This window comes from Salmo salar, chromosome ssa11 (genome assembly GCF_905237065.1).
Source record: "Salmo salar chromosome ssa11, Ssal_v3.1, whole genome shotgun sequence".
In the NCBI taxonomy this organism is placed as follows: domain Eukaryota; kingdom Metazoa; phylum Chordata; class Actinopteri; order Salmoniformes; family Salmonidae; genus Salmo; species Salmo salar.
Genome location: NC_059452.1, coordinates 19,285,707 through 19,310,636, shown reverse-complemented (window position 1 = coordinate 19,310,636; position 24,930 = coordinate 19,285,707). Strand labels below are relative to the sequence as shown.

Below are 24,930 nucleotides of genomic sequence, written 5' to 3'. Positions count from 1 at the left end.
ATCGGCCTCTCTCTCTCTCTCTATCGGCCTCTCTCTCTCTCTCTATTGGTCTCTCTGTCTCTCTCCATTGGTCTCTTTCACTCTGTATTGGTCTCTCTCTCTCTATCGGTCTCTCTATATTGGTGTCTCTCTCTCTCTTTCTATCGGTCTCTCTCTGTCTCTATCGGTAACTCTGTCTCTGTCTCTCTCTCTCTCTCTGTCTCAATCGGTGTCTCTCTCTATCGGTGTGTCTCTCTCTATCGGTGTGTCTCTCTCTATCGGTGTGTCTCTCTCTCTCTCTCTCTCTCTCTCTCTCTCTCACTATCGGTCTCTCTCTATCGGTGTCTCTCTCTCACTATCGGTCTCTCTCTATCGGTGTCTCTCTCTCACTATCGGTCTCTCTCTATCGGTGTCTCTCTCTCACTATCGGTCTCTCTCTATCGGTGTCTCTCTCTATCGGTGTCTCTCTCTATCGGTGTCTCTCTATCGGTGTCTCTCTCTATCGGTGTCTCTCTCTATCGGTGTCTCTCTCTATCGGTGTCTCTCTCTATCGGTGTCTCTCTCTATCGGTGTCTCTCTCTATCGGTGTCTCTCTCTATCGGTGTCTCTCTCTATCGGTCTCTGTCTCTCTCTATCGGTCTCTCTCTCTCTCTATCGGTGTCTCTCTGTCTCTATCGGTCTCTCTCTCGGTCTCTCTCTGTCTCTATCGGTCTCTCTCTGTCTCTATCGGTCTCTCTCTGTCTCTATCGGTCTCTCTCTGTCTCTATCGGTCTCTCTCTCTCTCTATTGGTCTCTCTCTCTCTATTGGTCTCTCTCTCTCTATTGGTCTCTCTCTCTCTATTGGTCTCTCTCTCTCTATTGGTCTCTCTCTCTATTGGTCTCTCTCTCTATTGGTCTCTCTCTCTATCAGTCTCTCTCTCTCTATCAGTCTCTCTCTCTCTATCAGTCTCTCTCTCTCTATCAGTCTCTCTCTCTCTATCGGTCTCTCTCTATCGGTCTCTCTCTATCGGTCTCTCTCTCTCTCTATCGGTCTCTCTCTCACTCTATCGGTGTCTCTCTCTCTCTATCGGTGTCTCTCTCTCTCTCTATCGGTGTGTCTCTCTCTCTCTATCGGTGTGTCTCTCTCTCTCTCTATCGGTCTCTATCGGTCTCTCTCTCTATCGGTGTGTCTCTCTCTCTCTATCGGTCTCTCTCTCTCTGTCTCTGTCTCTCTCTCTCTCTCTATCGGGGTCTCTCTCTCTCTCTCAATTGGCCTCTATCGGACTCTCTGTCGGTCGAGTCTCTCTCTATTGGTGTCTCTTTCTATTGGTGTCTCTCTATCGGTCTCTCTCTCTCTATCAGTCTCTCTCTCTCTCTCTCGGTGTGTCTCTATCGGTGTGTCTCTCTCTCTCTCTCTCTCTATCGGTGTGTCTCTCTCTATTGGGGTCTCTCTCTATCAGTCTGTCTCTGTCTCTCTCGCTCTCTATCGGTCTCTCTCTGTCTCTCTCTCTCTATCGGTCTCTCTCTGTCTCTCTCTCTGTCTCTATCGGTCTGTCTCTGTCTCTCTCTCTCTCTATTGGTCTCTCTCTGTCTCTGTCTCTCTCTCTCTCAATCGGTGTGTCTCTCTTTCTCTATCGGGGTCTCTCTCTCTCTCTATTGGTCTCTATCGGTCTCTCTCTCTCTCTCTATCGGTCTCTCTCTGTGTCTCTCTCTCTCTGTATTGGTCTCTCTCTCTCAATCAGTCTCTCTCTGTCTCTCTCTGTCTCTCTCGGTCTCTCTCTCCGTCTCTCTATCTCTCTCTCTCTCTCTCTCTCCCTCTCTCTCTATTGGTCTCTCTCTCTATCGGTCTCTCTCTGTATTGGTCTCTTTCTCTCTGTATTGGTCTCTCTCTCTATCGGTCTCTCTTTATTGGTGTCTCTCTCTCTCTATCGGTCTCTCTCTGTGTCTCTCTCTCTCTCTATCGGTCTCTCTCTATCGGTCTCTCTCTATCGGTCTCTCTCTATCGGTCTCTCTCTCTCTATCGGGGTGTCTCTCTCTCTCGGGGTCTCTCTCTCTCTCTGTATTGGTCTCTCTCTCTGTCTCTCTCTCTATCGGTGTCTCTCTCTCTATCGGTGTCTCTCTCTCTATCGGTCTCTCTCTGTCTCTATCGGTCTCTCTCTCTCCGTCTCTCTATCGCTCTCTCTCTCTCTCTCTCTCTCTATTGGTCTCTCTCTCTCTCTCTCTCTCTCTCTCTCTCTCTCTCTCTCTCTCTCTCTATTGGTCTCTCTCTCTCTCTCTCTCTCTCTATTGGTCTCTCTCTCTATCGGTCTCTCTGACTGTCTCTATCGGTCTCTCTCTGTGTGTCTCTCTCTCTCTGTATTGGTCTCTTTCTCTCTGTATTGGTCTCTCTTTATTGGTGTCTCTCTCTCTCTCCCTATCGGTCTGTCTCTCTCTCTATTGGTCTCTCTCTCTCTATTGGTCTCTCTCTCTCTATTGGTCTCTCTCTCTCTATTGGTCTCTCTCTCTATTGGTCTCTCTCTCTATTGGTCTCTCTCTCTCTCTCGGTCTCTCTCTCTCTCTATCGGTCTCTCTTTCTCGGTCTCTCTCTCTCTCTATCGGTCTCTCTCTGTCTCTCTCTCTCTATCGGTCTCTCTCTGTCTCTCTCTCTCTATCGGTCTCTCTCTGTCTCTCTCTCTCTATCGGTCTCTCTCTGTCTCTCTCTCTCTATCGGTCTCTCTCTGTCTCTCTCTCTCTATCGGTCTCTCTCTGTCTCTCTCTCTCTATCGGTCTCTCTCTGTCTCTCTCTCTCTATCGGTCTCTCTCTGTCTCTCTCTCTCTATCGGTGTCTCTCTCTCTCTATCGGTGTGTGTCTCTCTCTCTCTATCGGTGTGTGTCTCTCTCTCTCTATCGGTGTGTGTCTCTCTCTCTCTATCGGTGTGTGTCTCTCTCTCTCTATCGGTGTGTCTCTCTCTCTCTCTCTATCGGTCTCTCTCTCTCTCTCTATCGGTCTCTCTCTCTATCGGTGTGTCTCTGTCTCTCTCTCTCTCTCTATCGGGGTCTCTCTCTCTCTCTCTCTCTCTCAATTGGCCTCTATCGGTCTCTCTGTCGGTCGAGAGAGACCGATTGGTCTCTCTCTCTATTGGTGTCTCTTTCTATTGGTGTCTCTCTATCGGTCTCTCTCTCTCTATCAGTCTCTCTCTGTCTCTCTCTCTCTCTATCGGTGTGTCTCTCTCTCTCTCTCTCGGTCTCTCTCTGGGTCTCTCTCTGTCTCTATCGGTCTCTCTATCGGTCTCTCTCTCTCTCTCTATCGGTCTCTCTCTGTCTCTGTCTCTCTCTATCGGTGTCTCTCTCTCTATCGGGGTCTCTCTCTCTCTCAATTGGCCTCTATCGGTCTCTCTGTCGGTCGAGTCTCTCTCTATTGGTGTCTCTTTCTATTGGTGTCTCTCTATCGGTCTCTGTCTCTCTCTCTCTCTATCGGTGTGTCTCTCTCTCTATTGGGGTCTCTCTATCGGTCTCTGTCTCTCTCTCTCTCTATCGGTGTGTCTCTCTCTCTATTGGGGTCTCTCTCTATCAGTCTGTCTCTGTCTCTCTCGCTCTCTATCGGTCTCTCTCTGTCTCTCTCTCTCTATCGGTCTCTCTCTCTCTATCGGTCTCTCTCTGTCTCTATCGGTCTGTCTCTGTCTCTCTCTCTCTCTATTGGTCTCTCTCTCTCTGTCTCTCTCTCTCTATCGGTGTCTCTCTCTCTATCGGTGTCTCTCTCTCTCTATCGGTGTGTCTCTCTCTCTCTCGATCAGTGTCTCTCTTTCTCTCTATCGGTGTCTCTCTCTCTATCAGTGTCTCTCTTTCTCTCTATCGGTGTCGCTCTCGCTCTGTCTCTGTCTCTCTCTCTATCGGTCTCGCTCTCTCTATCGGTCTCTCTATCGGCCTCTCTCTCTCTATCGGTCTGTCTCTGTCTCTCTATCGGGGTCTCTCTCTCTCTATTGGTGTCTCTATCAGTCTCTCTCTCTGTCTGTCTCTCTCTCTATCGGTGTCTCTCTCTCTCTCTATCGGGGTCTCTCTCTCTCTCAATTGGCCTCTATCGGTCTCTCTGTCGGTCGAGAGAGACCGATTGGTCTCTCTCTCTATTGGTGTCTCTTTCTATTGGTGTCTCTCTATCGGTCTCTCTCTCTGTATTGGTCTCTCTCTCTCTATCAGTCTCTCTCTGTCTCTCTCTCTCTCTCTCTATCGGTGTGTCTCTCTCTCTCTATCGGTGTGTCTCTCTCTCTCTATCGGTGTGTCTCTCTCTCTCTATCGGTGTGTCTCTCTCTATCAGTCTCTCTCTGTCTCTCTCTGTCTCTCTCTCTCTCTATTGGGGTCTCTCTCTCTCTCTCTATCGGTGTGTGTCTCTCTCTCTATCGGTCTCTCTCTGTCTCTCTCTGTCTCTCTCTCTCTCTCTATCGGTCTGTCTCTATCGGTCTGTCTCTGTCTCTCTCTTTCTATCGGTCTCTCTCTCTCTATCGGTCTCTCTCTGTCTCTCTCTATCGGTGTCTCTCTCTCTATTGGTGTCTCTCTATCAGTCTCTCTCTCTCTCTCTCTCTCTCTCGGTGTCTCTCTCTCTCTATCGGGGTCTCTCTCTCTCTCAATTGGCCTCTATCGGTCTCTCTGTCGGTCGAGTCTCTCTCTATTGGTGTCTCTTTCTATTGGTGTCTCTCTATCGGTCTCTCTCTGTGTCTTTCTCTCTCTGTATTGGTCTCTCTCTATCAGTGTCTCTCTCTCTCTCTGTCTCTCTCTCTCTCTCTGTCTCTCTCTATCGGTGTCTCTCTCTCTCTATCGGTGTCTCTCTCTCTCTATCGGTGTCTCTCTCTCTATCGGGGTCTCTCTCTCTCTATCGGGGTCTCTCTCTCTCTATCGGGGTCTCTCTCTCTCTATCGGGGTCTCTCTCTCTCTATCGGGGTCTCTCTCTCTCTATCGGTGTCTCTCTCTCTCTATCGGGGTCTCTCTCTCTCTATCGGGGTCTCTCTCTCTCTATCGGGGTCTCTCTCTCTCTATCGGGGTCTCTCTCTCTCTATCGGGGTCTCTCTCTCTCTATCGGGGTTCTCTCTCTCTATATCGGGGTCTCTCTCTCTATCGGGGTCTCTCTCTCTCTATCGGGGTCTCTCTCTCTCTATCGGGGTCTCTCTCTCTCTATCGGGGTCTCTCTCTCTCTCTCTATCGGGGTCTCTCTCTCTCTCTCTATCGGGGTCTCTCTCTCTCTCTCTCTCTATCGGGGTCTCTCTCTCTCTCTATCGGGGTCTCTCTCTCTCTCTCTCTCTATCGGGGTCTCTCTCTCTCTCTCTCTCTCTCGGGTCTCTCTCTCTCTATCGGTGTCTCTCTCTCTCTCTCTCTCTCTATCGGTGTCTCTCTCTCTCTCTCTCTCTCTATCGGTGTGTCTCTCTCTCTCTCTCTCTCTCTATTGGTGTCTCTCTCTCTCTCTATTGGTGTCTCTCTCTCTCTCTCTCTCTCTCTCTCTATTGGTGTCTCTCTCTCTCTCTATTGGTGTCTCTCTCTCTCTCTATTGGTGTGTCTCTCTCTCTCTCTCTCTCTCTATTGGTGTGTCTCTCTCTCTATTGGTGTCTCTCTCTCTCTCTCTCTCTATTGGTGTCTCTCTCTCTCTCTCTCTCTCTATTGGTGTCTCTCTCTCTCTCTCTCTCTATTGGTGTCTCTCTCTCTCTCTCTATTGGTGTCTCTCTCTGTCTCTATTGGTCTCTCTCTCTATCGGTGTCTCTCTCTATCGGTGTCTCTCTCTCTCTATTGGTGTCTCTCTGTCTCTCTCTATTGGTCTGTCTCTCTCTCTGTCTCTCTCTCTATTGGTCTCTCTCTCTATTGGTCTCTCTCTCTATTGGTCTCTCGCTCTATTGGTCTCTCGCTCTATTGGTCTCTCGCTCTATTGGTCTCTCTCTCTCTCTCTCTCTATTGGTGTCTCTCTATTGCTCTCTCTCTATTGGTCTCTCTCTCTCTCTCTGTCTCTCTCTCTCTATTGGTGTCTCTCTCTGTCTCTCTCTATTGGTGTCTCTCTCTGTCTCCCTCTCTTGGTGTCTCTCTATCGGTCTCTCTCTCTATTGGTGTGTCTCTCTCTCTCTCTCTCTCTATTGGTGTGTCTCTCTCTCTCTCTCTCTCTATTGGTGTGTCTCTCTCTCTCTCTCTATTGGTGTCTCTCTCTCTCTCTCTCTCTATTGGTGTCTCTCTCTCTCTCTCTATTGGTGTCTCTCTCTGTCTCTATCGGTGTCTCTCTCTCTATCGGTGTCTCTCTCTCTATCGGTGTCTCTCTCTCTATCGGTGTCTCTCTCTATCTCTCTCTATTGGTCTCTCTCTCTCTATTGGTGTCTCTCTGTCTCTCTCTATTGGTCTGTCTCTCTCTCTGTCTCTCTCTCTATTGGTCTCTCTCTCTATTGGTCTCTCTCTCTATTGGTCTCTCGCTCTATTGGTCTCTCGCTCTATTGGTCTCTCGCTCTATTGGTCTCTCGCTCTATTGGTCTCTCTCTCTCTCTCTCTATTGGTGTCTCTCTATTGCTCTCTCTCTATTGGTCTCTCTCTCTCGCTCTATTGGTCTCTCTCTCTCTATTGGTGTCTCTCTCTATTGGTGTCTCTCTCTGTCTCCCTCTCTTGGTGTCTCTCTATCGGTCTCTCTCTCTATCGGTCTCTCTCTCTATCGGTCTCTCTCTCTCTATCGGTCTCTCTCTCTATTGGTCTCTCTCTCTATTGGTCTCTCTCTCTATTGGTCTCTCTCTATTGGTCTCTCTCCCTCTCTCTATTGGTGTCTCTCTATCGGTGTCTCTCTCTATTGCTCTCTCTCCCTCTGTCTCTATCGGTCTCTCTCTCTCTCTCTCTCTCACTCCTGCTTTGCTGCTCTTCCTTTTTTGTTCCTCTCTCCATTTCTCTTGTTCTCTGTTTCTTTCTCTCTGAAGCCTGAGCTGATATCCTCCTTTGAAAAGGTAATGATCCTGGTGTGTTGAGATTATGTATGTGCGCTGCACAATGTAATGGCCCGGCTTTTTATTGCCTGCCGCATACTAATCCCACAAGTGAAGGAATGAGATGACACCTGCAGGGAGCTGTGTGTGAGCCGCAGCCCCACATGAAAGAGCGGCCATTAAAAATGATCAAAGAAATTACTGCACTCTGCCGCACAACACCGCTCTCACGCCTGGCTAGGTGTACATCCCTGTGCCTGTCCGTACACACACACACACACACACACACACACACCCCAATTAGTATCTCTGTCTGATGGATCTTTTCCATGTGATCTCTGTGGAAATGTCCTCACTCTAAGTTGCCCTAGGCGTTCTACAGACACTGATAACCACACTTGCAGATAGGAGGAAATGGTGGACATGCATACGATCTAGAGTTTTCCATACTTCCACCACCGATTATTCATGACACACAACTGTTTCCTAATTGAATATTTATTAGTGCTTTTCTTTATCAAGTAGCCACTTGTTATATCAGCAAATGGTTTGAATGATTATACATCTGAATAGGTGTTTGTTTCTAGCATGATAATTGAATCATGCTAAGATGTTGTTAGAGCTGAATGAATAATGCTGGCTTATCTGCTGCTGATTTGAACTACAGTGAATTTGCTTGTATAGAGTTGCTAGTCAGAACCTGATATCATGTGTGGACTGTCTATGACACTCATGGGGCCTATAGGTCATACCTGAGCTGTGTAGAGTCTATTCCTTCTCTTCATGTCTGGTGTCAGTCCATCTATCTTTCTTGTTCTCTCTCTCATTATCACTTTTTCATTGTACTACCGCTGTGTCTCTCTCTGTCACTGTATTTATCTGTCTCCTCCATTATCTCGCTCTCCCTCTCTCTCACCTGATCCCTCTCCTCATCTCTCCCCCTCTCTCTCTGTCTTCCTCTCCCCCTCTCTCTCTGTCTTTCTCCCTCTCCTCCTCTTTCATTCTTTCTCTCTGTCTGTCCCTCTCTCCCAGGCAGGTCTCTCCCCTCTCCTCTGCAGCGTGTCCATTTTGTGTGGCTACCCAGTGTGAACCAGGAAGCTGCTCTTATCAGTGGGCCCAGTGTGTGGAGAGATGACATTTTACTGTAGCCAGTCAACCGCTCCGCTCCTCATAACACGTTCACTCTCCCTCTCCGAGCAGAGACACACTGATAAATGCAATTTCATTTCCTTTAGAGACCCAGAATAATACTCTTTTGGTTTGTTAAATGGCCACTCTGAAATGGCAACTGCTCCTAAATGTGGCGGCAGAATCAACACATGCAGAAATGATGAGGACGGAACACGGATGACAAAGGAGAGTGAAGGAATGGAGAAATGGCTTTGGCCCGAGATGCAAAGCAGTTCTGAATTCTTCTCATTGCAAGTGATTTTTGTAGCAAGCATATATTATTTGATTTATTTTCTGTCACGAACATAGAGCGCTCTGAAGCTTAGAAAGATGGTTATCATGGGGAGCCATTATATCTTCTGCCCCCTCCCTCCCTCCCTCTCTCAGCGGTCCATTTTAGAGCCACGCGGCTGCATGGTTTGGTGGGTAATTTCACTGCCTTTTCATGTGTCGGAGGGTGAGGAGTCCTCCTCTATTAGGTAGTGTCTTCTTGTGATGTATGCGCAGAAAAGCAATCTGATGTTTATTCATGACTTTCAAGGCAATGCCTCAGCTGAGCCCTCTGATTTCCTTTTAAGGAACAAAACTATGTGAGATTGAGACTTCCGCTTAAAGGCACAGAGACCCATCTTGCAGCACTTCTCCCTCCCTCTCTGTCTCTCTCATCTATCCCTCGTTTTTTCCAATCTTCTTTTAAATTCTCCCCCGATGTTATTTCTGTCAGCCTTAATTTAGTTGACCCTCAGAATAAAAAGGTCACGTGGTTATTTCCCTGTTATTCTGCCGGCTGGCTCCCCATCCGCCTCTGTACTTTACGGACTTTGATGAAGAGATGAATTTGGAGAGTTTTTCTAGAAGGGCAGCATGTTAATGAAGCAGCACCACCAAGAGACTAAATGGCCTTTCTGGTCATGCACACAAGGGCACAGCGTCCCTGGTGCTAGATAGAGACTGCCCTCCCTGCCCACTTCCCTGGTGCTAGATAGAGACTGCCCTCCCTGCCCACTTCCCTGGTGCTAGATAGAGACTGCCCTCCCTGCCCACTTCCCTGGTGCTAGATAGAGACTGCCCTCCCTGCCCACTTCCCTGGTGCTAGATAGAGACTGCCCCACTGCCCTCCCTGCCCACTTCCTCCACCCTCCACCAGAACCTCAGCCCACCTGCTCACGGTGCTGACCAATCATCCTGTACAGCTCTGTAGTAATCGCCAAGGCAAGCTAACGGCCGGTTGTTCACACTACATTTTGTCTCCAAACTCAAATGAGCAATAAAGTAACCATCATTTGAAAAGCTAGTCCCTATTTGTCTTGTAAATGACTTTTTAATGCTAATCAAGCCGCATCCATCCATCACGCCAGCACACGCCCATGCAGTTCTGTGAAGGGACTCCTCCTATGACCAAATGGTGTCTATTTATAATCCCAATGACCAAGTTGCAACAAAGCATGGTGCCTTTACAACAGTACATGCATCATCATTTATGGGGACATGTATACGTATGTTTACAACATTGAAGCTTATGGAAAGCAGGGCGCTGAACTGACGTGTGTGTGTGTGTGTGTGTGTGTGCCTGCGCGTGCGTTAGATGGATAGCCTCAGCGCCCTGAGGCTGTAGCACCACCTGTCACGACTAGCAGGGCTGCTGCATAGCTTCTAAATGGTGGCTCTTAGAAATGGGTGGTTGGATGGGGGGCCCTGGGATCCATTGTGCAGCTCAGACCCCACACAGGAACATATACAATAGAGAACTGGCAGCACTTGTAAAACACTAATGTTGAGCTCTGTTTGTTTTGTGCAGGCCACACAGCATGTAGGCCATCTTTTAACACATGAACCATTGAAAGCCCAAAAGCACCCCAACGCTCCCCTTCTTCACCCCCTCTCTCCCATGTTTGGTGAGAGCAGCTTATGCTTATTAACATGAGCCCTGTTGTATTTTCGGGCTGACCATAGAGGTGCACTGGAGCATGACTCCCTTTTGGACTTAACATATGTAATGTTGCACTAATCAACACGCGGCCCGGCGTTGAGCCGTGCATATTCCAAACTGATATTATACATCATGGAAATGTGGTGACCGCCACAAATGCCAAAGAGAGGAGGGAGCAGGGAGAGAGGAGGGAGCAGGGAGAGAGGAGGGAGCAGGGAGAGAGGAGGGAGCAGGGAGAGAGGAGGGAGCAGGGAGAGAGGAGGGAGCAGGGAGGGAGAGGAGGGAGCAGGGAGAGAGGAGGGAGCAGGGAGAGAGGAGGGAGCAGGGAGGGAGCAGGGAGAGAGAGGAGGGAGCAGGGAGGGAGCAGGGAGAGAGAGGAGGGAGCAGGGAGAGAGGAGGGAGCAGGGAGAGAGGAGGGAGAGAGAGGAGGGAGCAGGGAGAGAGGAGGGAGCAGGGAGAGAGGAGGGAGCAGGGAGAGAGGAGGGAGAGCTGGCGTAACCGACTGATTGTGGGGCTGTCAAGTTGATTTGCATGAAAAAGGGTGGGCTAATTGCAACATTTAGCTGCAGCGTGGTGATAATACAGAACAGGATTACTAAGGGACACAGAGGGGCTTTTATTAACGCCAAGGATTTCCTGGGGTTTGGGAGAAACGCACCACCACCTTCTGTTTCTGTATGAGCCAGCTACCTACCACTCACCCACTGTCTGGCAGCCGTGGCATATCCATCACCACACACACACACACGCGCACTGCCTGAATCACCGTTTCAGCACTCGCTGCTCACCAGTCAAACAGCCACACCATATTTATGTGTCATTACATTGACCAGCTCTGCAGAGATGGAGAAAGTAAAGTTAACTGCAGTGAAGGGCTAAGGCTGCTGAAAAGTGTTGCATGGGGGGAGGTGTTGGGGTTACTAGAGCTGCCGAAGGCAAGCCTTCTCTTTCTTCTCTTTCTTTAATAATGAATGATGGATGTTTCAAATTAGAAAACAGTGCTGAGAAAATCCAATTCAGTGGCGAGCTTTGGAAGGAGGGCATAAAGAATAAGCAGTGGACTTCTGTATTAAAGGTCTGTTTGCTCACAAAGGGGCCGCTGGTGTATGATTTAACATGCCTGGTGTATGATTTAACATGCCTGGTGTATGATTTAACATGCCTGGTGTACGATTTAACATGCCTGGTGTACGATTTAACATGCCTGGTGTACGATTTAACATGCCTGGTGTATGATTTAACATGCCTGGTGTATGATTTAACATGCCTGGTGTATGATTTAACATGCCTGGTGTATGATTTAACATGCCTGGTGTATGATTTAACATGCCTGGTGTATGATTTAACATGCCTGGTGTATGATTTAACATGCCTGGTGTACGATTTAACATGCCTGGTGTACGATTTAACATGCCTGGTGTACGATTTAACATGCCTGGTGTATGATTTAACATGCCTGGTGTATGATTTAACATGCCTGGTGTATGATTTAACATGCCTGGTGAAAATGGGCTCTATTATGTACCATTAAGAAATCAACCAGGCCCCACCCAGAGTGAATCTGGGGCTCTCAACCAGTTGTCGTGGCCTTTGTCTTTCCTCACTACGCATTGATTTATAGACCATGCTCATCATCACATTGGCGTGGAGGAACACGATTGAGTGTGTGGTTATGTGCGTGTGTGTCTGTGTGTCTGTGCTTGTGAGGGGACGGGCGTTAGGATGTGGATCAATGCTTGGTAAAGCCTGTGGATCTGGTCATTTACCATTTGTTATCTCTCTTCTTAACTCTCTATCTTTCCACAGACTTCATTCCTGTTTATTTCTCTCATTCTGTCTTTCTATCCTGTCTCCCCCTCAGTCTCCCCTGCCTCCCCGATCCTCCTGGTCCTGCTGCTGGTCTCTGTGATATGCATGGTCTCTTTGTGATGGCAGGAATCTGGCTCTAATGAAGCCAGCATGACCAGAGAGCAGCAGCAGCAGCCAACCTGGAGGATGTCTGGCCTTTCACTTGCTGAACAGAGGGATTGGCTAATATCCCTGTCCACCACATTAAAAAAGAAAAGGAAAAATAGACATTCCTTTTTAATGATCCGTTTCTTCTGAGCTGGGACGCAAAGAAGGCAAATCCATAAAGTAAGGAGAAATCTAAATGGAATAATAGCGGTGTTAGTTGTAAAAGGCACATTTCCTCTGTTTGTTCTCGCTGTGATCGGCGTAATGCTCCAGATTGGCACTGAAAAAAGGGTTCATGCTTTTGGCCTATGGGACGAGGACTGAGGAAAGAGGTCTTCAAGGTCCTCTATAGAGTATTTTGTGCCAATCATTTAAAGGACTGGACATGAGAGAGGAACAACTGCTGGAGTTACAGTCCAACTCCCATAGCAAGGGGAGGGTTAGTACAGTGGGGGGAAAGTATTTGATCCCCTGCTGATTTTGTACGTTTGCCCACTTACAAAGAAATGATCAGTCTATCATTTTAATAGTAGGTTTATTTGAACAGTGAGAGACAGAATAACAACAAAAAAATCCAGAACAACGCATGTCAAAAATGTTATAAAATGATTTGCATTTTAATGAGGGAAATAAGTATTTGACCCCTCTGCAAAACATGACTTAGTACTTGGTGGCAAAACCCTTGTTGGCAATCACAGAGGTCAGACATTTCTTGTAGTTGGCCACCAGGTTTGCACACATCTCAGGAGGGATTTTGTCCCACTCCTCTTTGCAGATCTTCTCCAAGTCATTAAGGTTTCGAGGCTGACGTTTGGCAACTCGAACCTTCAGCTCCCTCCACAGATTTTCTATGGGATTAAGGTCTGGAGACTGGCTAGGCCACTCCAGGACCATAATGTGCTTCTTCTTGAGCCACTCCTTTGTTGCCTTGGCCGTGTGTTTTGGGTCATTGTCATGCTGGAATACCCATCCACCACCCATTTTCAATGCCCTGGCTGAGGGAAGGAGGTTCTCACCCAAGATTTGACGGTACATGGCCCCGTCCATTGTCCCTTTGATGCGGTGAAGTTGTCCTGTCCCCTTAGCAGAAAAACACCCCCAAAGCATAATGTTTCCACCTCCATGTTTGACGGTGGAGATGGTGTTCTTGGGGTCATAGGCAGCATTCCTCCTCCTCCAAACACGGCGAGTTGATGCCAAAGAGCTCCATTTTGGTCTCATCTGACCACAACACTTTCACCAGTTGTCCTCTGAATCATTCAGATGTTCATTGGCAAACTTCAGACGGGCATGTATATGTGCTTTCTTGAGCAGGGGGACCTTGTGGGCGCTGCAGGATTTCAGTTCTTCACGGCGTAGTGTGTTACCAATTGTTTTCTTGGTGACTATGGTCCCAGCTGCCTTGAGATCATTGACAAGATCCTCCCGTGTAGTTCTGGGCTGATTCCTCACCCTTCTCATGATCATTGCAACTCCACGAGGTGAGATCTTGCATGGAGCCCCAGGCCGAGGGATATTGACAGTTCTTTTGTGTTTCTTCCATTTGCGAATAATTGCACCAAATGTTGTCACCTTCTCACCAAGCTGCTTGGCAATGGTCTTGTAGCCCATTCCAGCCTTGTGTAGGTCTACAATCTTGTCCCTGACATCCTTGGAGAGCTCTTTGGTCTTGGCCATGGTGGAGAGTTTGGAATCTGATTGATTGATTGCTTCTGTGGACAAGTGTCTTTTTTACAGGTAACAAGCTGCGGTTAGGAGCACTCCCTTTAAGAGTGTGCTCCTAATCTCAGCTCGTTACCTGCATAAAAGACACCTTGGAGCCAGAAAACTTTCTGATTGAGAGGGGGTCAAATACTTATTTCCCTCATTAAAATGCAAATCAATTTATAACATTTTTGACATGTGTTTTTCTGGATATTTTTGTTGTTATTCTGTCTCTCACTGTTCAAATAAACCTACCATTAAAATTATAGACTGATCCTTTCTTTATCAGTGGGCAAACGTACAAAATCAGCAGGGGATCAAATACTTTTTTCCTCCACTGTAGCTAAGTTACTGCAGCTTCACTCAGCTATACTACTCTCTTTATGAGTGCATGTGAACATGATTCACTGCAGTAGGAAGGACATTACTGGCACACACACACACACACACACACACACTCGCACCCACTCAGGTGTCAGGTAGACTACACTGCCGTAAAAAGCTGTGTTTCCCAGTAAAGATGGCCATATATTTCACTGCGGCGTGAAAGTGTTATTCTAGGTCGGATTCACAAGTTCAACACGGCTCGCCCGTAGGCTGCCACAGCTGTAGGGATTGTGTGTGTTTTTTTATCTTTGGTGTTTGGCTTTATATTGAGGAATTTTATATGCGAGTGATTTTTTTTGTTCATTACAATGGCGAGTTTAAAAAGGTTTGGGTTGGACGGACGACAGCTCGGAGCAGTACATGTTAGTTTTATTTGCGCTGCGGCCTTGTATGAATGATTCGAGCAGTGTCCAACCGGGCCTCGTGCGTATAGTGCTTAAACAGCTACAGATGCAGGTCTGTGTGCCTCAGAGAGCCTTTGTTTAAGTTGGCTACCTCTTTTGAGCAGTTCCTCTAACCTCAGCCGCGGGATTTGCCAAAAGAACCTGAAGAAATGTCTCTTTCGATCCAATTAAGTCTGTCATTGCCCTTTAGCAGTAAACTGTGGAGGCAGCAAATTTTTACCTCAGCCAGCAGAGGTCATATTGCTATATATCTCCCAGCCTAAGTCTATTCTTATGAGCGGACCTCTTGCCTTTTTCTCATCTCATTCTCATTCTGAGGCCGTTTGGATGGGTGGGGAGTTCTGGGCCGACAGGGTTCTCCTGACAGAACTGTAAATTCTGTGCAACACGTAACTTGGGGTGGTTCCCCGTGTCGGTTTGAGCGGCTGAGTATTTCAGCAGGACTCCATAATTATTAGGTCTTATTAGATCAGGGCTGCAGTAGATCCATTAGGCCAGGGTTAGGCTCACCTCTGGGATGGACTCTGGCTGGCCAGCATGCAGCGCTGCACTGGGCCTCTGGCAGCTGTTGGGTGTCAATGACCAAGTAGAATCAGCATTTCCTTGGACTGAAACAGCCATGATGGGAGGATGTAGCCTAGGTGTGCCTATGAGCCAGGGGGTTGGCCAGGGGGGCGAGGTAGATTCTATGTGGCAGCTGTATACCGGAGAGAGATAATAGACACCATAGAAACAGAATCCATGGTAGAATCCATGGCAGGGGGGTGTGGTGGTTGTAAAAGCTGTGGTGGACAGTGGGAGTAGTAGTGGTGGCTGAAGCTGTGATGATGAGTATGTATAGGAGGGAGACAGTAGTAGTGGTAGATGAGACGGTACAGTAGCAGCAGCAGCATGGGAACTACAGGCAGCCTGCTGCTGTAATGAGAGAGTGAGCTGTCAGAGACACGCGTGTAATGGCTCCCCTGCCAGCCGCCCGGTTCAGGCCCTATGGGATTCAGCACAGACACTCGGTTTCTCTCTCTCTCTCCCTTGCTCTCTCTCTTAGGCCTGATCAGAGACCATGTCAGGCCTCTCATATCCTCCCAGCTGCTGTCTTCTTAGCTCACACACACACACTCACACACACACACTCACACACTCACTCACACACACACACTCACACACACACACTCACACACTCACACACACACACTCACTCACTCACTCACTCACTCACTCACTCACTCACTCACTCACTCACTCACTCACTCACTCACTCACTCACTCACTCTCTGTGTCACCTTCTCACTGGGCACACAGACTGAGGATGGACATTCAGGTAGTACATCTCCCAGGCTCTCCTTTCTTCCTCCCCTTCAGTCAGCCTGTGTGTACTGTACAGCTCCTCTCAGGGGAGTCTATTCCCAGTGAAGAGGGCAGGCAGCAGCTTCACATGGGGCCAGCCAGTATAGTCACGCAGTGATGTCACGGTGTCTATATTTATATCCCTCTCTGACAACCACTCTGCTGTAAGCACTGCTCTGTAGCACGTCCATGGTCAGCTGACTACTACTGTACACCACCTCCTGCCAGTCCAAGGTCATTTTCACTAGGCCTCCCTCCCAGTCACTCATTAAGACCAGATGGGGAGTTGAGATGTAGCTAAGGTATAGTCTACTGTACGAGTTACAACAACCAGTATGAAGACTAGCTTGTACTGTATGAGGGCCCAGTTCAGGGATATCTATTGCTCTCTGTTGATATTGAGGATGCAACATGCATTTCAGGATCATTTCTCATACTGTTCTAGCAGAGGAATGGAGTCTGAATCAGACCCCCCCAGACTCATCTATAAATGCCCCCCTATGCAGCTCCGCGGTTATGACAGTCATGCTAATAACATCCTCTACCCAACTTTAAAGGCTCATTATCATATTGTGCCGGATGATTGACAGTTGACCTTCACGCTAGTTTATATTAAGCCAGTGAGATAGTGCCTCAGTGACACCGTATTAATACTAATCTGATAGAATTACCAGGAACCAATTAATGTGCAGGCCTGGACTGGGCAGCGGTTAAAGAGATAGTGTTAGCTCTCAGCTGGGCCTGAGCTGCAGCACACACAGGGGTGCAGAGTTAACAGTAGGCAGCGTTCCACGTAGCCGAGCGGCGTTGTGTGAGAGGCTTCAAGGTGAAGCGGTGCTGCTGTGGAAGTGTTTAGGTGAGGTTCCAGTGCCCCTGTTTGGCCTAACGAACACTCATTAGTCAGAGAGAAAATGAGGGAGAAGAGAAGGGGAAGAGGAGAGTGGTTAGTAAACCAGGAGTTCCGTTTAGCTGTGTGTATTAACACTACAGGCATGGTGGAGGAGGGTTGTGGAGAGCTCTTTGGGTTGTGCTGGAGAGCATCTGAGTGTATCAGTCTATTTGAGGTGCAGACACTCTCACTCAATAACATCAAGCATGCTTACCTGCTGCCTAATGCTCATGCTAATTTGCTTATTTTAATATCCACCGACTTCTCTTTCAGCCCCTGTGAATGGTAGCAGTGAATTACTGACGGTGACACAGTGAGACTGACCCAATGATTCCCACAACGTATTCTGGGAAATCCAGGTCTAGGAGGCTAGAGGCTGTGGGTTTTTGTGGGGGGAATCCCCTGGATGTAAGGCAGACTGACCATGTAACAATATACCCTGCTAAGGCCCACTGACCCCAACAACCTCTACAGCCATTATTAACAGTGTTGAACAAGGTTAGACTGAAGAAGAGTCCTGAAATAACAGTGTTGAGCCAGGGACAGAGCCTGATACCTGAGAAGGCCTGTCTGGTTGTGTAGGGTCATCAGTCACTGGGAGGAAATAGTCACATTGTCACTTCTTTAATGGTAGCACCGAGATATGCAGCTGTACGTTTACTGTAGAGGCCTTGAGGCTGTAAACCTCTGTGGCTGGTGACTGGGCTACACACGGTGATGAGCCCCACGGTGCTAGTCACCTGAAACGTGCTTTAGGTGTCAGTGTGTCAACCCTATTCACAATGGAACAATAGTGCACTGGATGGATTTAAGCACGTGATAGCTAGGCTATTTAGGGACTATGCCTGCCTACCCATGTTTCATATATAATGGTTATTTCATTCATGAATACATAGTTTATTAGGCTACATTAAATCTGGTAGAGGAGGAGGAAACTACTCTTCATCATAGGTGACGTCATCTGATAGTTGTATTTGAAGTGACCAGGCAGCAGTATGTCTCTCTGCAGCAGTATGTCTCTCTGCAGCAGTATGTCTCTCTGCAGCAGTATGTCTCTCTGCAGCAGTATGTCTCTCTGGTCACTTTGGCCACATCCCAGGTGAACACAGGTCATCCGCTAACTAAGTTATTTACCAATGATAGAATCTTCTAGACTTTTCATCTGAAGTTTGGTACAGTATATGTGTACCACTGAAACCAGGCTGTAGTGTCTCTGTCCCCCTCCACATGCACTGTGCCATGCCTGGCCTCTCTGTGCTGCAGCAGGCGACTAATGACCTAGGGGGACTGGCTGCTCTGCTCTGGGGGTACAGTGGCAAGAAAAAGTATGTGAACCCTTTGGAATTACCTGGATTTCTGCATAAATTGGTCATCAAATGTGATCTGATCTTCATCTAAGTCACAACAATTGACAAACATAGTGTGCTTAAACTAATTACACACAAATTATTGTTTTTTTCTTGTCTATATTGAATACATAATTTAAACATTCACAGTGTAGGTTGGAAAAAGTATTTGAACCCCTATGCTAATGACTTCTCCAAAAGCTAATTGGAGTCAGGAGTCAGCTAACCTGGAGTCCAATCAATGAGATGAGATTGGAGATGTTGGTTAGAGCTGCCTTGCCCTATAAAAAACATTCACAAAATTTGAGTTTGCTATTCACGAGAAGCATTGCCTGATGTGAACCATGCCTCGAACAAAAGAGATCTCAGAAGACCTAAGATGAAGAATTGTTGACTTGCATAAAGCTGTAAAGGGTTACCAAAGTATCTCTAAAAGCCTTGATGTTCATCAGTCCACGGTAAGACAAATTGTCTATAAATGGAGAAAGTTCAGCACTGTTGCTACTCTCCTGGCTGTCCTGCAAAGATGACTGCAAGAGCACAGCGCAGAATGCTCAATGAGGTTAAGAAGAATCCTAGAGTGTCAGCTAAAGACTTACAGAAATCTCTGGAACATGCTAACATCTCTGTTGACGAGTCTACGATATGTAAAACACTAAACAAGAATGGTGTTCATGGGAGGACACCATGGAAGAAGCCACTGCTGTCCAAAAAAACATTGCTGCACGTCTGAAGTTTGCAAAAGTGCACCTGGATGTTCCACAGCGCTACTGGAAAAATATTCTGTGGACAGATGAAACTACAGTTGAGTTGTTTGGAAGGAACACACAATATGTGTGGAGAATAAAAGGCACAGCACATCAACATCAAAACCTCATCCCAACTGTAAAGTATGGTGGAGGGAGCATCATGGTTTGGGGCTGCCTCAGGACCTGGACAGCTTGCTATCATAGGTGGAAAAATTAATTCCCATGTTTATCAAGACATTTTGCAGGATAATGTTAGGCTATCTGTCTGCCATTTGAAGTTCAACAGAAGTTGGGTGATGCAACAGGGAAACGACCCAAAACACAGAAGTAAATCAACAACAGAATGGCTTCAACAGAAGAAAATACGCCTTCTGGAGTGGCCTAGTCAGAGTCCTGACCTCAACCCGATTGAGATGCTGTAGCTTGACCTCGAGAGCAGTTCACACCAGACATCCCAAGAATATTGCTGAACTGAAACAGTTTTGTAAAGAGGAATGGTCCAAAATTCCTCCTGACAGGTCTGATCCGCAACTACAGAAAACATTTTGTTGAGGTTATTGCTGCCAAAGGAGGGTCAACCAGTTATTAATCCAAGAGTTCACATACTTTTCCCAGGCTGCACTGTGAATGTTTACATGGTGTGTTCAGTAAAGACATGAAAACGTATAATTGTTTGTGTGTTATTAGTTTAAGCAGACTGTGTCTATTGTTGTGAATTAGATGAAGATCAGATCAAATTTTATGACCAATTTATGCAGAAATCCAGGTATTTCAAAAGGGTTCACATACTTTTTCTTGCCACTGTACAGAGGAAAGTGGCTCTACTTTTACAGCAAGATAACCTTCTCTCTCAAGGTCAAGTGGTGTTGGAGGGTAGAATGACTAAAAGCTCCCCAAACCCTGCCTGCCAGCCGCTGGCACTACCCCATCATTCTGCACCCACCATGGTGACTACACTGGCTTCTTGTGCCAGGCTGTATGTGCCATCCCCCTGTGTAAGAAGGCTTTTCTGTCTGTCAGTTTTTCTCATGGGTTATTGTTCCATATTTCATGGGGTCCCATGAGGCTGCTTGTTTTGTTTTGTTTGATGTTGTTTGCCAGGGAAACCAGTCTCATGAAATCTGGACCGTACCACCTCACTTTTTATTTTTGTACCTTTATTTAAACTAGTCAAGTTAGTTAAGAACAAGTTCTTATTTTACAATGACGGCCTACCCCGGCCAAACCCTCCCCTAACCCGGACGACGCTGGGCCAATTGTGCGCCGCCCTATGGGACTCCCGATCATGGCCCGTTGTGATACAGCCCGGGATCGAACCAGGGTCTGTAGTGACGCCTCTAGCACTGAGATGCAGTGCCTTAGACCGCTGCGCCACTCAGGTGGGTTTCCAGTGTGACTCCCAAATGATGAAATGGAAGGACTAGTAAGTGCGGTAAGGGGTGCGCCCTGCTGCATAATAAAGAGGCCCCTTATGCATATTAATATGAGCACTCTGCATAATACCTACACCATGTGACACGCTCAGTAGCACACAGTCATCCTGTCGGTTCGGCTTTACCTTGTCCATGTTTCACTACTATTATTTATGTCCACATTCCTCCATACAGGGATCCCCTATCCCTTACCCATCAGCCCCACCCTCACCCATCTTAACTCCTCCACCCCCGGCTGCAAGCCTCGTTCCTAAAAACTCCCCCATCACACACACTCCCCCTCACACACACTCATGACTCCTTCAAACATACGGCGGAGGTGTGTGCGATGCCAAACGAGAACCTCGTTACCTCCCCTCCCTCTTGGCTGGCTGGTGGAAAGCTTTTGGAAGAACTACAGCGACATCTGCATGTGCTGCGGCTGCAGAGCGCCAGGCTGATACCTGCTATGCTGTGCCGGGCTTCTCCTGCCAGCCTGCTCCCTGCCGTACCGCCCCTCCGCCCACGCTACCCCTCCGGCTCTCATTACTCAAATTACTAAACAATGCTAATTGTGCGGCGTGTGAAGCTTCATTTGAATATTCCTGCATATGGCCTGAGGGGATTTGCCTCGCAAGGGGACGGACCTAGCCAGGAAGTCTGGAAGTTTGGGCATCCACAATTAGCCGAGCCAGGCGGGCGCTGCTCTCTCTGCACAGGGCTTATTTTACCTGGAGTTACGCCGTTTCTTTTTTCTTTTCAATTAAACGACACAGCGAAGATCAGATCCTCCTTTATTTGGGTTTTAAAGGCCTCAACATTCTTAGTAACTTTAACTGGATTTATGATGGAAAAAAATCCTTGTTTATATATTTTTTTAATAAATCAATTCAATAAATAAATATATATATATTTTTTAAATTGATTATCATATTGAAAATTGACAGGAGAGTGTGTGAAAGAAAAACAAATACAAATAAACATCTTTAACAAAGTCCCACGATTGGTTTTATGTTGAACTGAAACAGACGGTGGGGGGAGACAGAAACGGTCCACAATCTGTACGCCTTAATTAATAGTGTGGGGGGTGTGTGTGTGTGTGTGTGTGTGTGTGTGTGTGTGTGTGTGTCTTGGGAGACAACAATGCACCCCTTGTGTCCCATCACAAAAGGACAGTGCGCCAGAGAGAGGGGGTGGGAGGAGGGGACATTCTGGAATCAGAAACAATGGATTAATCGCCTGTAATGATTTAATACAGGCAATCAGAGTCCAGGCAAGCATATTAATTTGCGCATAAATTACACAACATTTATTTTTCAGATCGGGGGGGTTAGCATGTGTGGGCGGTTGGTTTTGTCTTTTCCCAGCGACATCATGGTGAAGGTTTGCGACAGAATGCCCCCAGCGATTCCCATGCCTATCCCTGTGCCGCGAGTCACCAGGTTTCAGCTCCCCTGATCCCACACCCCGACCCGCTGGCGCTGCCCGCCCGCTGCCAGCAGCAGCTTGCCGCCTTGCCAAGTAGAGAATGTTAAACCATTACGGCAGGTCAAACATAATTAAGAGCAAAATGCCCGCTTCCTCATCAACATGATTTTGTTGTATTAATCATATCCAGAGATCACAGAAAACATATTTGCGATTTGTTCTCCGCTAAGTCTTCTGCGAAAAAATAGGGTGGGAAAACCCATTCTGTGACAAGGTGTTGTAATTAGAGGGATTACATTTTTTCCCAAATCGTCCTGTAATAATTGACTATAACCATAGATATCCACATCATTTACATACACACACGCACATACTGTATGTATGACGAGTCCTTGCTGCGCAGATTGGAAGACACTCAATTAATCCGAGTTGGAAAGGTTGAGCGCGCCCACTTTTTTAATTAACGTTGAATTAAAACGAATTGGCAGGTTGCCGGAAAGCAGGCGCACGGCTTTGAAGATTGCCATCGCATAATGAGTCGCTCTTTCCTTTTTTTTACACTTTGGGCTCCTCCATTTCCACTCCCTCGCTCTCTGCTGCCAGTTGCCAATGTGCCTTAGCGATTTAATGATATGCAAATGAAATATGCATAAAACCATTCTGCTGAAGGATGATTAAGCACAGAGGACATTAGCCAGTGCCCGCCACAGTGTCTGTTGTCTCCTCTCCATTCCGCTTCGCCCGGCGCCAACGACAGACACCACTGGAACAAAGCTCAATACTCATTATAGGAGAACACTAATAATATCCAATTGAGAGAAATTAAATTCCAGGCAGGGTATTTTCTCACTCCTGTTTTGTAAGATCCACATCCAGAGAAGTGAAGGCAAAGTCCCCAGAGCTGAGGACTGGAGCTGTAGAGAGCAGAGAGGAAAGGAGAGGAGGCAGAGACCAGGTTTTCCAGGATAGCACTTGAAGAGACTAGCATTGCCAAGCATTGCAGGAGCTTTTCTCTGAGTAGTGTTGCATTATTTGAATGCTGTCTTATTAAAGAAGGAAGGAAAATATCCCCCCTTTCTCAATCTCTCTCTCAATTTCCCCCCTTTCTCCCTCCTGCTCTGCTGCGAGCTCTCATTTTTTGGTAATCCATTTGTGTAATGAAGACGTGGCGCAATTAACATCCCCCATGGAATTAAATAAAAGGCCGATCATCCAAACCTCATTAGCTCCGAAAGATTATAATATCCACACGCGTTCCGCCGTGAAGGTTACGGGAAAAAACACAACAGAATTACGAATTAAACCGTTAATTGTGTGTATTTGGATCGCGGTTTAAGCGACCGCGGCTTAGATGCCCAAAAAGATGCCACCATCCATACCAGCCTATCCTTACTGGTGGCAGCCTGGCTCTGACATCTTGGTGGTGTATGCCAAGACAGTGTAGGAAGCACAAAGATCTTATAATCCCTCCCTTTGGATGGCTTCTTCAATTATTCATATTCCACAACCGTGCCCTGTTGTCCAACAAAAATCCAACAAGAGGGGAAAAAAAAGTTTGGTATATCCATTTGTGATGGCTGATGTTGATTTCTTCCTCGCTAAATGTTGTAATTATTCCGGTGCAATTAGTGAACTTAACGAAACCCTCCAATCTGTCTGTTTGCAGCGGCGCCTATCCTTGGCTCTGTGCCCGATGCCAGTGGACCTCGCGGGAACCACGGCAACGTTCCTCCGGACCCCGTAAGTACCAAGACCCGCGACCCGAACTGGTTGGTACCCCATCTGCATCTGTTCCTCATAGTTTACCCCTTCCACTTTACGCCAATAAAAACACTGGAAGGGTGGAGTTTGGTTGTTCCTTTGGTTGGTTGGCAAGGAGGGGGCAAACTAAAAAGCGTGGGTGAGGGGGTGCCAAAAGTGTTCTCAAGGCCCCCCTGCCCCCGCCTGGCAGAGTTGCAGGCCGGCTGGGGTAGGGTAGGGTATCTCCTCCCCACCTCACCAGTGTGTGTGTCTGCGGCCGGGGCTGCTGCTCCTGTCCCCCTGCCTCCTGTGCCCCTGCCCCCTCCACTGAGTTCCAGCATGTCTGTTGTCTGTGTGGCATCCCCCTCGCCTCAGTCTGGTTCCCATACTGGTGGATGCTGTATAGAGCCTACAGCCTGAGCCATTCATCTCCCTGGTGATTGCTGTGAATGTAGATAAATCACACACACACGCACACACACACACACACACACACACACACACACACACACACACGCCTGCCTGCCTCTCTGGCATAGCTTTGCTTGCTGCTGAAGTAGATTTTCATTCTTTCTGTTTTTGCCTTTTCTTTTTTTACTTTTCTCAAGAAGTTATTCCTGTCACGCATAAATCCCACACACCTGGAGGAAACCATGATGCGCGATAAGTTTTTCTTTGGCGAAAAACAAAAAGTACAATTTAAACGAACGCGGAGAGAAAAGTAAATGAATTCCTGTCTGGCCGCTGATTATAATTTGTGTTGGCGGTTCATTAGTATGCATCCTCATGTTTGCAGTTTTTTTTATTTTTGTGTTTGTGTCTTTGTAAACAGCTGCTGTTGAGACCTTGGCACAGTCCCTCAGGTCCTTTCTTCCTCCCTCCTCTCTTGTGGCAGGCAGGCAGGCGATTGGCAGGTTGGCAGCATCTGCGGCAGGGAGGCAGGCAGCAGTGCCCATGGTAGACATTCCTCACTGCAGTGCCTGCCAGCCGCCTTGATGAGAGCTGGAGGAAAATGGTGTGGGGGGGGGGGTTGGCAAAAAAAAAACACCCGCTTCACACCCTCCCCACAGAACAGCTTGCCGCTTTTGTTTTGTTTGTAATCTTTCCCGTTCCTTTCATTTTGTCCGTCGCGCTAATTAACAGAGCAAACTTTTGTTGTTCTAATTAGTCATTTGAAGCACTTGATCGTCTTTGTTTGCACTTGGCTTTCTGTATCTTTGCCAAGCGACCCGTGACGGGTGCCCAATCGTGTTGATTTGCTCTTGATCGTTGTGTACCATTTCTCGCCCCCTTCCATTTTTCCGCGACAGATGCCACCGCGTTCCCGCTGGTACACCTCTCGAAGATCGTGGGTACCGACTCACCGCCGCTCCCCGGACATCCTCAGAAGCGGTGACTTTCCCACAAATCCGTGAACGCCACCTTCCAGATAGACATGGTGCCTCTTCATCGCCTGTGTTTTCCTAGGGTGCGCCGCGACTGCCGATGAGCAGGTTGGCATGGCGTACGCTGCCTGGCTGGCTGGTTGGTTTCCTGGCACAGGGGCTGTACTTGAGAAGGGAGAGCAAGAGAGAGAGAGAGAGGGAGGCGCTTCTTTTTGTCCCA

General features: G+C 47.6%; 1 protein-coding gene across 5 annotated transcripts in view; it reads left to right on the top strand.

Moving 5' to 3' along the window:
• Positions 1-24,930, top strand: part of pmfbp1 (polyamine modulated factor 1 binding protein 1) — a 202,490-nt gene that overhangs the window by 26,227 nt on the left and 151,333 nt on the right. For all 5 annotated transcript variants that reach the window (XM_045689148.1, XM_045689147.1, XM_045689149.1 and 2 more), the window contains exon 4: positions 23,252-23,325. In XM_045689148.1, coding sequence (XP_045545104.1) covers positions 23,252-23,325 — 74 coding nt within the window. The remainder of the gene's footprint in view (positions 1-23,251; positions 23,326-24,930) is intronic.